This window comes from Antedon mediterranea, chromosome 2 (genome assembly GCF_964355755.1).
Source record: "Antedon mediterranea chromosome 2, ecAntMedi1.1, whole genome shotgun sequence".
Classification (NCBI taxonomy): Eukaryota; Metazoa; Echinodermata; class Crinoidea; order Comatulida; family Antedonidae; genus Antedon; species Antedon mediterranea.
The window spans coordinates 38769231-38784782 of NC_092671.1; the positions used below are offsets into that span (position 1 = coordinate 38769231).

Genomic DNA, 15552 nt, shown 5'->3' on the forward strand with positions numbered 1-15552 from the left:
GACTAATTACACTTAAAAGATAATGTACAATCCGCTATCTGTACGGCCAAGGTTAGTATAAAAAATATCAAAGTTTGTTCATACTTAAAGCACCTAGTCCTATCTTTAACATAAAAAAACATTAGTACTTGTAAATATCACAAGATCGATGATAGATATTTAGGCCTACCTGGCCAAAGTACAACCTCAATTTTAAGGCATTTAAAGGCATACAGAAAGGCATTTATAAGGCATATGCATTTTTGAAAAGCTCCCGTTTTTAGTCGATTGGAGCGCGACTCTACAGCTCACTATGTCGGTCGGTTGGTCGGTAAACACTAACTTGAGCACGCGACTGCAGCCATGCATATGGCCTTGTTAAATAAATCGGGCTATTATGTAGTTTCTGTATGTAGACTTATTTGTAATTTTTAATTTGGAATTAAATATACTTAATTTACTATGAATATTCATGAATATTTAAATTTTAAAAGCGCCATCTACGACAATAGTTATATATTATTTATCAATATAAAAACTGGAACGTGTATTCCTTTTTGTGCTGAAACACTTGAGGGTTGTGTGTGATTATTGTCGTCTGCTTCGGAGTCAGAAGATAGAAGGGAGAAAAAGAAACACAAAAAAACCGGATGGACGCTGAGGAATATAGAGAACGAGGTATACTTCTAATTATAGACCAACGTAATAAAAACAGAGTAGTATATAAGATAGGTCAAAAGTACATCTAAAGCCTGATATTTTATGTTATATTAGATCATGGCAAGGTTGTTTTTCAAGTGTTCGTTTAGTTAGCACCAACTTGTTTGCTTTTCTGTGAATAGAGATAGGCCTACACAGGTCATAATGTTTGTCTAGGACCCACCTGTAAATCCTGTATACATTGTCCACACGTACGTAGACAGCCAGAGAGCTTGTTTTTATATTTTATTTAATCACTGTTTTAAATATTATTAACTTAATAACTCAGTAAGGATCTTTGTTATTATATATTTAATGTACTTCCACAATCCGACTTGCATCAGCGTTGGTGCAAATTGATGTTTTAACACTTTGACTGCCAGAGGTTTTTCCAGTTAGAAACTGCCACCGCCAGCGTTTTGTAGCCCAATTCGATGTTTTTATTAAGCTGATTGAAACTATGTGTGTGATCTGATTCATATGTAACTTAGACTAAAATAAATAAATAATTAAACATTTTAGCTTTACAATGGTACCAAGAACGATTTTCGCAATATGTAGATCGTAATAGTAAAATAATAGTAACCCACTTTTTGAGTTTTTCGTAGTTTCGCGCAAGATAATATGTTAGGTTGGTTTTGTGGAAGATGCTATTGCTAATTTTCTGGTGCAAATTTTGTTTTCTCTTTTTGTTTTGTGTATGGATGTACTATCTACTATATAACTTTACGTGATTTAAAGCTTACCATATTGAAAACAAACAATGTGTCCTGGTTGATTGATGTTTTTCTTGTCAAACCTTCCTCATGTTGAATATTTTTACTATGATATAACATTAAAAGTTGGCAAAAAAAAAAGGAATATCGTCTTGAAAGTTAGGTATGGAATAAGTACGGATTGTTTATGTGTAAGTTTAAACCCAAAAATATAAGATACTTACAGAAAATTATACAATTAATAATATATTTTGACATTTAGTTGATGTTGTTCTTGCCTCTGTACAAAGTAAACAACACCATTTATGACAGATCTTTACCTAACTAATGTATTAATTAATAACAGTATTTAACTTAAACTATGATCATAATAATATGTATCATATAATATAAATTAAAACTGCCTTTATATTCAATTGTGTTTACAGCTAAATGAATAACCTTTAAATACCAATGTACAGCTGCTTATAGGAACTTGACTTTTTTCCACAAAGGACAAAACAATAGTAATTGTTTATTACATTTAATAAAAATACTATAATATAAAATTAATATCGAATAATGCATAAGAATTGGAGCGATGTATTACAGTATGTCAATTCATCATAGCAAAATGTCAAGGCCCAAGGTTCAATATTTTATCAATTTTTTTCCAATGAAAAATGTTTTTTTATGAACAAGGCGTCTAAAAATAGATTTTCCTGTAATATTAATATGTATGTTAGTGAATCGACCAACACTGATTTGCTATAATCGAGTTTTGCCAGCCGATATGATTGCGTTGAACTTGAGACTTGGGTATAGCCAAGAGACAAGAAAAGTTCCAAATGTACACTACACGTGTAGTATTAATACGTGGTACGTTTGTGAACATTACATTAATATGTAATTACCATGTATAGAAACTGCTAGCAATCCTGTGTACCAGTTGATGATTTCATCTATCTGATAATGATCATTGGGCTGTTTTTAATCTTCACTTTGGTGTAGTTTATCGAACTTTAATTATACGCTAAATATACCATTAGGCTTTTGGAAAATCGTGGATCACTTTTAATGAACCTGCGTGTCAGAGTTCATTCTTTTCATTTTACATACATTATAGCGTATGCTTTAAAACCCTTTATAATATCTTCCTAAGATAAAAATATAGAACAGTATCGTATAGTGGGAACTAATGTTATTAAATCTACGTTTCGCGGTACATCTGAGATAGATGAGGTAGGTATCCAAAGCGGAGATTTGTCCAAAAGCTTTTTTATTCTATGTCAGAATTAAACATAATTTATATGTAGATGCTTTACCATCCTGGGTGTATTTTTTTCTCTTCAATTGTATGCTCAGAAAAACAGCGATTTTGATTTGATGCAGTATAGGTATACTTGGACTGGGCTACTGGTAATAATCCTTTTTAGGCCTACCGTGCCAATTTTAAATTTGTAGCAGTACTCGAACTGTGGTGCAGGCTCACACTCCGATTGGTCTTTATACCCAATCATCGGCTGTTTTTGTTTTCGTGATGTCACTAACGAGATAATCGTAACTATTGGTTGATATTGACCACAAGGAAATATTCAATTTCACGTTAAGTTTGTTGAGGGTTAAAAAATTCAAAGCAAGTTGTTTGATGACAAGCAATAAGCAAGCAATATTAACAGAGAATTGGATGTTTTATGAAGGATTACAATTAAACCCCAGACAAATACGCTAACCACTGCCACCGTTTTCGAATTTTCCTTTCAATATTGTTAGTCAATAGCCCTTTCTTTCCTTTCCCATCACAACGACAATTATACTATACGACTACGAATTGTACAAGCAATTTGTATGTGTATGTATTTTTAATGGTAAACTATGAATAAAATATATCGAATAATCAAATTTATTTACATTGAATTAGCTAACGCAAAATATATTTCTATTATAATGTAAATTTAGTTATTTGTCATAATCTATTGAACTAAACACTACATTTATATTGTTTAAGTTTATGAGCGTTTGTAATATTTAAGTTTAAACTGAGGATGGTATTGATCGTCCATTACCAAATGGCCGTATGTTAGTACCAGTGTTATCATTACAAGATTGTTGTTAGACAGTTTGTTAACACTTAAAATTAATCAATATACATATTTATGCCCCGACATTTGTCAACTATTACTACCTTTGTGGCGGCCATCTTCATTTCCTTTTTATTGATTTCAAAGGTTTTTCAAACGGCGTTATGTGAGAAAGGCGCCTAGAACAATATCTCGCGGTACATGGACATCAAAGTCACAGTGGTGTTATTCATCAACTAGTTGTTATTTGATAGAATTAGGCCTATGTGTTAAAAGATAGATGCATTCATTCTTCATCCGTTCACGGGGGCGTTCATTGCAAAATCAAATATTTGGCTTTCCACTTTGTGAGTTGCTCCTCGTAAAAGGACTGGGACTTGGGTGACGAGTCAAACATTCAAAACATGTTTTCATTTGTTCACATCAAAAGATTAATTAATCATTTATTATCATGTGGTCTTTGCATTTCAATTCAATTCCAAGTTTTTTATTCAATAAAGCTAAAATTTACATTGTAGCAAAATGCTAAATTGTGTAAAAATTTTTGCACATATAAAAAAAAAGTTATCACATAAAATGGACATCTTATATTAAAATGGAATTGGATATAAAGTACATAATATGAAAATGAGAAAGACATTGAAAAATCAAAGAAATTTCACAGTAAGACGGTACTTATATATTTCACCCTTAATTTCTTAACATAATTTCTAGGAACCCAATCAAAGGTTCTGATTGGTCCGTGTAAATAGGTAGGCCTAAAGATATCAATTAAAGTAAACAGTATGAAAGTGACTGATGTATTGCTTTATTGTTTATTGTAGTAAATGTATTTTGTATAATTGTAAGGCAAAGAGATGGTGGATTATATTTACTATTCTAAATTTCTTAAAATGATTTCTGTGAGCCTGATCAATTCTTATTGGTCCGTGTAAACAGGTAATGATATCAATAAGTAAACAGTATGAAAAATGAAATTACCAAACACAAACAAATACGTTTAATGTCATATCTGTTTATTATATGTTTATTTATATACGTGGTGTACCGCAAACTTTATATCAACATTTGATTTCGCCATTCAAACCTTTCAACAATATATCTGTTTATTGTAATAAATTAATTTTGTATAATTTTAAGGCAAAGAGATGGTGGATTATATTTACGAATATCTAACTACCATCCGACAACGTAAAGTCATACCAAACGTAGCGCCTGGCTACATGAGGAAAATTATCGCCGATAAACCGCCACAGAAAGGGGAAAATTGGGAAGAAATATTTCAAGATATCGAACGGGTCATTATGCCAGGGGTAGGTGTACATTTTTTATTATTAAAGGACAAGTACTTAAGTATCAATATTGTATTGTATGTCTGTGAGACTAATGCTAGGTAGTAAGTACTACCCATTTACTTGACCGAGTTTTAGTCCGTATGCTATAGCAACGAAGAATCTATACGTGAATTTGTGACGTCAATGTTTTTTGTCTACAAATTAAATCAATCTGAATGTCTAAATTTTAATATCTAAATAATTTTTTTGGACGATGAAAACATATTTTAAAACAGTTATAAAGTAGTCAAGCTAATTTATTATTAGTTACCTGTCTCAAAAATAAATTATTTGTTCAATAAATATTTCGCTGACATTATTCTTAAGAAATTTCTTCAACTAGACATTCTGTTAAATGCAGAAGTTTCATTTAGATATATAGTAAATGTATTATAGCATTTAATGAGAACTTGTGTATACAGTACAATTATGTACATCCGGGTACTTTTCATACAAAAACATATAAGTGCAACACTCGCATCAAATACACCGTTGGTGCTTATGGTATTCCAATAAAAGTTGGACGAAAAAGATGATGTAATTGAATTTTATCATGGTAGTATTTAAAATATTAACCTAGGCCTATTATGTCCACAGGTGGTACACTGGCAAAGTCCTCATATGCACGCCTACTTCCCGGCCTTGAATTCCTTTCCGTCCCTTCTTGGAGACATGCTTTCTGATGCTATCAATTGCTTAGGATTCACCTGGGTAAGAGACAATTAATTTGATGTATTTAGTTGGCCATCCGGATGATACAACCAATATGACGTATAAAAAACAGCACGTGCGTTACTCTTACACCGTTATTACGTCACATAAGATTGCTTTATTTGGGTGGCCATCCAGCACGTGCGTACGGTATCTGTTACAGCGTTATTACGTCACTAATTTGGTTCCCACTAGAGATGTAACAACGACGTAACGTCAGGGGTTTGACCAATCACAAGTGATGGATTTATTTGTCAACTTGTTTGCGTTGCGTCTACGTCCTTGTGTTGCGTCCTATTGGGAACCAAGCTTTAAAGCGTTATTACGTCAAATACGTTACCGTATCTCGCAGTATAAGTTTCGTATAAGATGCTACCGGGATTTCAACGTAAATTAATACCAAATGTCTTTGGAGAGTAACACCAAATTTAGACACACATTTTAAGTTATACCATAATATTGTTAAACATAATCATGCTTTTAGTATAGAAGAACTACGGCAATATATTTGTTATCACTGATTGAAGATCTTAACCTGCAGTTGACATTTTGTCATGTGAATTTAAACAAATTTCTCTGACTGTGTTTGATCATGATATTAAATTACGAAAGGCAGCAGTTAAAACACAAACTGTCAATGTAAAGATTGCAAATACTTCAATTTCAAACTTAAGAGCATTTTAAAATAGATCAGTATTTCTTTCATTAAGTAATTGAGTTTTATAGTTTGACATCAATCTCCACTTACAATTAACTGCATGCTTTGCTTTCGATGATTATCCAATTTAGGCTTCTAGCCCAGCATGCACCGAACTTGAAATGAATGTTATGGACTGGTTAGGTGAGTCATACGAATATTATATACTTTGCTAATGCTGTGTTCTACCTTGTGTGTGATTGATACATACTTCATGTAAAATCACTGACTTATTTTAAAGATATATACCGTATTGTTGTTGAATATGTCATTTTAATGTCATATAATAGTTATTCACTTTGACCAGAAACTATTTACTGTACCTAAAAAAATGTAATTTAAAGGAAAAAATACTTAAATTGTCTGTCAGAGAATGAGTTTTTAGTTTATTTTTCTTTTTATAAGTGAAATGATTTTTTTTTTCTACAGAAGTGAATAACTGCACAATAACCTATTCAAATACAACAATACATCTTTAAATAATAATAATAAATAATAAAATAAATGATAAAGTCTTTATCTGAGCACTTTATTACCAAATGTGTGAATCGTTAAGTTATTTACATTTGATTTTAGAGTTTTTACATCACTACAAAGTATTTATTGAGAAATAAAGAAGTTAAATAACCTAATTTTAAGCATAATTTTCAAATTCTTCATTATTATCGTCATTTTATTCCATTATTTATTGTACATTTTTAAAAACTAAATTTATAATTCTGTTAATTTTATCTGCATTTGACATTCGAATGAAATTAAGTGAAAATATAATATTGTACACATTAGGAGAACTTATTGGACTACCAGCTCATTTTCTTCACAAGACATCGGGTTCTTTCGGAGGAGGTGTTATACAGGTAACTAACTCGTCTCGATCACATCTGACTTAATTTTTCTACTGTTGGAAACAACATTCTTTGTCAAAAGTGAATAGAGCTAAAACCTTATACAGAGTGAGCCAACTGACATATTAGTATCCTGGTTTTGCTCCCTATTTTTCTTTTAAATTTAATTTAAATTTTTCCTTCTCCTTTTATCATTCTTTCCTCCTTTTCGTAAGTTCATACATTTCATTAATATAATTTAATTCTTCATTTCTTCATTTGTTAAGATAACATACATTACAATAAAACTTGAAAAGTTAAACAATATTGGCACTTCAGAAAACATTTGTTTATAATTTTAGGGAACATTGAGCGAATCTACTTTCGTCGCAATGTTAGCAGCTCGAGCAAGTGCTATTAAAAAGGCACGTCAGCTAATACCAGAATTCGAAGATATGGAAGAGGCGGTGATCTGTTCCCGGCTTGTTGCTTACTGCTCTGATCAGGTATAGTGAATTTAAAAGTATTGCACAGGATTTTTTTTACATTATACTTGACTTTAGTATTTTATCCCGAGGCTACTTTTAAAATAATAATTATTTAATGTATTAAAAGCGCGACAAATTACGATTTAAAACAAAGAAAAAGTTTTGTCTGACAGACAATTTTAAGTATTTTTTGCTTTCAATTACATTTTTCCGGGTAAAATAATTGTTTAAATCCAGTTTTTGGTCAAAGTGAATAACTATTAGTATGTGACATTAAAATGACACATTCAAGAAAAAAGTTGTTTAGGGGTGGGGGGATATCTGAAGCTACTAATTATCAGCAGAATAGGCGTTAGAAAGCTAATATTTTGGCGTCATAATGCGTTATAACAGCTAGATACACGTATTACGCACTTCAGGCCCATTCATCGATGGAAAAGGACGCCCTGTTGACGATGGTGAAGCTACGGAGCCTAGAAACCGACGACAATCTGAGTCTGCGCGGTCCGACATTACAAAAAGCAATAGACGAGGACCGCAGCAAAGGACTCATTCCTTTCTTTGTAAGTATAACACTTTTAAAAGAATTTGTTTGCAATGACGTAGGCTATCATCTAAAGCTCTCTCTACACTATCAAACTTTATGTGACACACAAATGTGATGTACCCATATATGGCCATGATTATATCATATCACTATCATATTTTGGCATGCCACTAAACCATATTTGGGCACATCAGACCTGTTTTTGTAAAATATACCATTTTTACGTCATTTTTTTTCAAATCCATTAGATCTGTGCTACTCTTGGTACTACTGGTGCATGTGCTTTCGACAATCTGGAGGAGATGGGAAAAATATGTAAGTAACAAGCAGACGATTTCTGTATTATTCTTATACTCATTTAAATCAATTGACCACTTTGCTCACCTATTGCACTGCTACATTCTGTTCTGTTACAGTTGGTCTGAAAGTGGACGACAAAGTTGCCTAATCGATTCTTCTATTTGTATAGAGAATGCATAGCTCATTTGTAAGCACAACTAATGGTTTCTTTTGCATAAGAAAGACTGGCAAAACGTTGAACATAAACATTTTGAAAATCACGTATCTAAAACTCTGTCTACACACTATCAAACCAGTTTGACAACAAAATGTGCCCAAATGTGGTAGTAATATACCCAAATATGGTAGTGATATGACCTCATCATGTGCCATATATGGGAACATCACAATTTTTGTCACATAAAGTTTGATAGTGTAGACAGAACTTAAAACGACGCATTATTAATGTTTCAATCTGTTGCAGGTTCAGATGAAGATATTTGGCTTCACACAGATGCTGCGTATGCTGGCACGGCGTTCATCTGCCCTGAGTACCAACACCTTATGAAGGGTGTTGAGCATGCGCAGAGCTTCGCTTTTAATCCTAGTAAATGGATGATGGTGAATTTTGACTGCACTGCAATGTGGTAAATATACGTTTTTATAAATAATCTCCAACCGGTTTGGGTGACAAGGTTGTTTTTTTTTACAGTGTATTACTTCTTTTCAAAATGCAAATCTTCTACAGCATGTAACTACATGAAACAAACAGGACTACATAGCTTCATAGTTTTAGTAATGTTTTAATTAAATTTTAAATCGCTTCCACACTGTGATGATGTATGAACATCATAAACATCTTTTAAGTATAACGCATAGTTTTAAAAGTTACTTCTTCTTTTAAGGGTGTTGTGCTCAGAAACAACTTCTTCTAGAAAAATAGAATGATGTTATTTATATAAATGGAAGGACAAACAGCCTATCTAAATTGCTCTTTTGAGGAATGAATGATAAAAATGTTATTTAAATGTCGAATAAAGACTAGTAAAGGTAGAGTTGCGGTACACCACATTTTGCCAAAAGGAAATAAATTAAAGAATTTCTCGATGTTTGGTTGTTTTTGCTACAACATTCTTCTGGAGAAATATTTATTATCTTCGCGGTATAGAGAAAAGAAAAAAAGAATAACAATAAATAATGTTCACAGTGGAATTTATTAACATGGAAAATAAAACTAAAGCGTGGTTCCCACTAGCGACGCAACACAAGGACGTAACGCAACACAAGTGAATTGACCAATCACAAGCGATGGCTTATTCGCTTGTGATTGCTAACTGTCTATAAATTCGCTTGTCATTGGTTAAAACGCTTGCGTTGCGTTTACGACCTTGCGTTACGTTCTAGTGGGAACCAAGCTTTAAGCTCTATCTACTTTTTGTCAAACTAGTTTGATAGTGTAGACAGAGCTTTAAGCATTAATGTTTCTATTGAATAAGTGACTCGTCGTACTTTACGGTTCATCTGCAGTTTACTTTTGCCCTCAGTGCAGATGTAGACCTTTCCACCAAATTATATTTTAATGAATATATTTAACAAGTTGCAGCTGCATATTACAACATTATCTTAAAATTAACATACGTCTCTTTAAAAATTATGATTTATCGGAAATACACCGACACAGAAGATTACATATGCACTCAGACCCTGACTACATCATAATAAACTTTACATATTTTTATTGATTTATAAATATATACTAATAATAAACAAACCGCCAAAATCAAAATATTTGTTTAATGTCGGATAATGTAATATTCAAATCAGACAGATAATAATAAAGAGTAACATTATATAATAGTATATCTTGTAATGATTGATGAATATGAAATTAGAGTGCGAAGTAAACAGCTTAAAATTTATGGAAATATGTTAATATTGGCCCACTGGATTGAATGAAAACAGGAAAGAGGACAAACCACCCTTAATCCTTATATAGGCCTATAAATGATAAATAGATAGCAAAAGATACCAAAACGGAAGTAGTATTTATATAACATATGGACATAATGGAATTTTCCATAAACCTGTCCTAATTTACCGATAATATGGTAAAAAAACGTGCCTGGACATTTCAAAGGAAACGAGAGAGTTTAACCTTTTATAGGACACCTTTAATTTAGCAGACAATAAAGTGCAGTGAAATATAACAGTATTGTTAGGTTTTGATTATTATATAAAGTCTACACTATCAAACTAGTTTTACAAAAAAGTGTGATGTACGTACCTACCAAATAATGTAGTGATATGACATCATCATGTTCATATGTGGAAACATCACATAATGTTTGATAGTGTATACAGAGCTTAAGATCAATCTGTCATTGTGTTTCAAAGTCAACTTAGTTTAACAGCTTTACATAGAAGTACATTTAAGTTAAGTTTCAAAATTGTTCCAATGCGTTAGCTGTCTGACAGCAGGTAAACAATACTCCATTAGTAGTTATGGATCGTTAACAGCTAAATACAGTTATTGAATTATACATAAAATACATATTGTACATTTAACGACAAGGCAATTACTGTAGATTGAGGGAACAATTTTAGATTCCTTGCTAAGTGTAGACTAATGATACACTACATAATATTGCAACAAACACTTTAGACTCATTCTAGTAAATTGAAAGTCACCAATATTTTGTCGTTATTAAATTAGCTTATTTTATCGTCGCCCAGTGCATCGTGCCTTGTGCACACTGTTCGATTTTATTGCCGCCCAGTGCACACTGTTCTAATTTTTTGTCGCCCAGTGCACATTGTTCTATTTATCGTCGCCCAGTGCACATTGTTCTATTTTATCGTCGCCCAGTGCAAGTTGTTCTCCAGCTGTAGAATAATAATACGTTCTCTTCCGGAAGAGATTCAAGCAAAGAATATAGATAAGATAATGTATTAATAAATATACGGATATCCATCAGTTTAAGATCAAAGGTTCCATGTCGCGGATTTTTAATTTCCGGAGGTTTCATGAACAATGTAATAATTCAAATTAAAAAATTGCATATTTTATTAATATTACTAACTACTTAAAATTACGGTCGTGAGAAAGTGAACTTTACCTAGTCCGCTTTCGATGAAATTAAACTATAAATGTTCAGTAATATAATCCTCGACGCAGACATGTCAATAAAACAAACAAACTGCGCATACGATTTATACGTTTTGTTGTTGATCCTGATCAAAAAATGTAACAGTTAATTCGCAGCGTTCTATAGAGGGCCGCGGTTAGTTAGAGACATGGTATTCAAAGAGCGTGTTTGTTTGATTGGCAGCAGAAGTGCATTGGTTTGATGTCACCGTTGATACGTATAAGTTACAAATACGATCATTTTTTTAAATCATATCGAACTCCAGACATCTATGAATTCATTGGAAAGTTATATTTGTTTGTTTGTTTACAGGGTTAGTGACAGCAGACTTCTCCACAATACCTTCTGTGTAAACCCACTATACCTGCAACACGACAATGAGGGCGACTCAGTCGACTACATGGTAACTCATTTTATTAACAATTAATTTCGCGAATTCGAAAGTTGCATAGTACCAACATTTTAGTCAATTTCCATTAAAGACTTCAACAACATAAAAATTTGAATAAAATCAAAATTGGAATTGGGCATTTTGTATAACAGGTTTAATAAAGTTATTCACTTTTGCAAAAAATTAAACAATAAAACAGTAAACGGTTAATTATCATGATGGTCTAATAAGTATTATTACAATGGTCTATTTAATATCTTTTTAAACAAATTTTGAAAACATTGACAGCATTGGCAGATTCCACTTAGTCGACGGTTCAGGTCCATAAAGTTATGGTTTGTGATGCGTTCGTTTGGAATTGAAGGCCTACAGGAACATATTCGAAAGGTAAACACTTTTCAACTGTTACATAGTTTGTCGTCAGACTTTGTGGTTTGCCGCCACCAATCTTTACCGTACTTTCTTGTTTTTTGGGGTTTTTTTTGGTGTAAAGAGATTTGTGATTTAACACAAAGTATAAATGGTGTGATACTAAAGGTTAAATTATAAATGATATTAATAAGGGGAAAAACAGAAAATGATGAAAACAATTTGAAAATGTTTAGAAATTATATAGATATAACGTACATTTACCTAATCTGAATTAAATTCTCATATTCTAACTTATTTTGTTTTTATGATAGGGTGTAAAACTTGCCAAATTCTTTGAAGATCTTGTAAGACAAGATTGCAACTTTGTTTTGGCTGCTAAGAGAGTGTTGGGGCTAGTTGTCATTCGATTAAAGGTAGGTTATTCAACGGCTACAACAGCATTTACATAATTCGAAAATAAACTTGATAATGATGATAATTATTTCGAGCTAAATATCTGAATGTGGTTAAGCCATTAAAAAGCTTTTCCGATTTCCGGCCATTTACGAAAAAGTTCGGTCTTGTTGATTCACTATATGGGGAAGTTGTATATGTGCGCCCTCACTCAATTTCTCTAACAGTTAACTGAGTCGTTTCTAGGTCCAGATCGAATTGAAGCTCTCCTTCTAATATCTAGAAGTCGATGTTTACACCCAATAATAAAATAACCCACAACTAAACTAACACTACTAAACCAAAGAACTTATAACACAAGAATCTCCTGTTATTCAATTTGCATTCAAAACAAAGTATCGGAAGTACAGGGTTAAAAGGTCAAACTGGGCGACGCCATTTCACAGCATGGAGCAGCTCCCCTCCAAACTAGGAAGTCAATTACTCTACCCCCTAGAGTATTAGCAGATCCCCTCTATGATTTTGACTTTCTAATTTGATGCGGGCGCCCTACTCCATGGCTCACAATGGCGCCACCCATTAGCTCTATTCTATCCCACAATGCCTTTCGAAATTGTTACGCGCTTCGGACGAACAGGAGATTCTTGTGTTATAAGTTCTTTGACTAAACCCATAGGAGTCTTGTGAATTGACGGCAGAACTTCTGCGCAGGCTCAACAACTCTGGCAAGTTATACGCCGTCCCTGCTTCGGTCAAAGGTCGATATGTAATTAGATTTACCGTTACGTCACAATATACCGAAGAATCTGACATCGTTAAAGATTGGCAGTTCATACGAACCACAGCACGCGAACTCTTGATGGAGAAGAGTATAGAATACATCACTTCTGGAACTAGTGACATCAAAATTGTGATAGATTCCACGACGACAGAGAAGCAACAACCAATCATGCCAACAATAGAGTTTTCAAGAGGTCTTTGCATGTCAGATGATTCTGATATTGATTCTGATTTCTCAGAAATGTCAGATATCATGGGAGATGACTTCAAAAACCTCGCAGAAGGAAAATGCGGTGAAATTAAACACTTAGGCTTAAGCTTAAGTCCAAAGAAGATTAAAAATAAAAAGAAGTTCGTCAGCAAAGGTCGAATGGGGTCAACGGCTCAGGCAAACGGAAACAACTACACTGGTGTTGTCAACATTTGCCACCATTTGTAAAACATACAATGGTGTTGTGAGCGTGCGTAGATAGATTTCAGTAACATTATGGTGCGCATTCTACGTTTCAGTAATTTATGTATTTCTATAGTTGTGGTCCTAATTGTTCGTTAAAATATTAAATACGATATTTATTTCAATAACAAAACGATGCAATATACTAAAATATGTATCTAAAATAATAGTATTCTTCTATATAATGGTAGCGTATATTTGTACTTGTTCTAGGTCTACTAGGAAAATGTTCTAAATAAGTACAAAATGAAACTCCATTTTTAGTTTGGAAATGCATTTTTGTACCAAATACGTATTGATCGTAGATTGTTATTAGATATTATAATTATTATGTTGTTTAAGCTTGGTTCCCACTAGGATGCAAGCGCGCGCAATGCAAGCCATTCATGACGTGAGCTGTCGCGTGTTATTGGTCAACTCACTTGCGTTTGTTGCGTTGCGTTTCCTTGTGGGAAAAAAACTTTACGTATAACGGTAATTTACTTATAAAATTGGCATAATGGTGCCTTTTCTTAACAATCTGGTTCTACGAGACTATTGGCTGCATAGTTGTACTGTATTGTGTCTTTTTAATTTAATAATCAATCGTTATTGTTTATTCTTTATCAACGACAAATTTAATTTCAAATTTGAATCTTAATTATATTTATATACAACCTGTTTTTTAATTTACCAGTGGCATTTAGCCTAACATACGTTATTGCATACGTATTTGCATATTAAATGATATACCGCAACGAAACGCACAAACCAACAACAGCATCGCTTATGAGATAATATGTTGATGATAAATTACCTCTTATTTAGTGACAAACAGGACCGTTTGTGGTCGTCACAATAACGTATTCGCATAGTCCATACGAACTAAAGACTTCAGTTCATCTGCGTTTACACGGTTTCTTTTGACCTACTCCGTCACTGCAAACTATATACCGCTAAACTTCGCTTTCCACTTGGACGCAACACAATGACATAAGCGCAACTCTAGTACAGTAATTTGACCATGGATGGCTCATCCACTGACGCTTGTGATTGGTCAATCGCCTGAGTTGCGCGTACGACGTTGCGTGTTGCGTCCAAGTAGAAACCATCTTAACCAATGAATTCAGCAGCATTGTTTTAGTGTTTTATATTTCATATTTTATTGAACTGAAATTTAAAATAAATATTGGTACACATTTATGATTGAATGATTTTAGAGTACTAGCAACTAGAATGTGATTGAAGTGTTTTGGATTAAATAATGTTTTTTTACCTACTTTGTCGAATAAATACGTCTAGTATCGATGATTGATAATTATACATAAATAAATAAATAAGTTATTTAAGAATATTTGAAAAATGTGAATGACAAACAATGTCAGGATTTAAATAAATATAAATCATTTATGGCTCTTAACAAACTTAATGTCTTCAGGCCCGGCGTCAAATTTGATTTTCATACTTTGCAAAACTGAGTTGCGATAACGTTACGAAAAGAAATAAACTTCATTACTTTATTTTAATCAGAATTAATACGAAAATGTCTGCAATAAACCAGTATTTTAAACTCGTTCATGTGAAAACTATTTATTTTAAAGTCAAAATGTAGGATTACTGGGAAACTATCGTTCGTCTTCTGTAGAAATAGAGATTTTCTCATATCTATTGAACTAAACTATCTGCTATCCCTGCCGATTCCC

The 15552-nt window shown here is 32.7% G+C and overlaps 1 protein-coding gene across 1 annotated transcript; it reads left to right on the forward strand.

Moving 5' to 3' along the window:
* Window positions 1–549: 549 nt before the first annotated feature.
* On the forward strand, window positions 550–15196 carry LOC140039907 (aromatic-L-amino-acid decarboxylase-like). Its single transcript, XM_072085499.1, has 13 exons — window positions 550–657; window positions 4595–4767; window positions 5386–5499; window positions 6289–6340; window positions 6983–7053; window positions 7383–7526; window positions 7928–8071; window positions 8304–8370; window positions 8819–8981; window positions 11793–11883; window positions 12160–12258; window positions 12555–12656; window positions 13313–15196. Exons 1-13 carry the CDS (start codon window positions 630–632, stop codon window positions 13853–13855), a joined length of 1791 nt encoding a protein of 596 aa, XP_071941600.1. The 5' UTR covers window positions 550–629; the 3' UTR covers window positions 13856–15196.
* Window positions 15197–15552: the final 356 nt, after the last annotated feature.

Coding starts and splice junctions, on each gene's coding strand:
- LOC140039907 (XM_072085499.1), top strand. CDS start 630: ATGGACGCTGAGGAATATAGAGAACGAG. Junction 7,527..7,927: donor TTGCTTACTGCTCTGATCAG/GTATAGTGAATT, acceptor TACGCACTTCAG/GCCCATTCATCGATGGAAAA. Junction 12,259..12,554: donor TACAGGAACATATTCGAAAG/GTAAACACTTTT, acceptor TTTTTATGATAG/GGTGTAAAACTTGCCAAATT.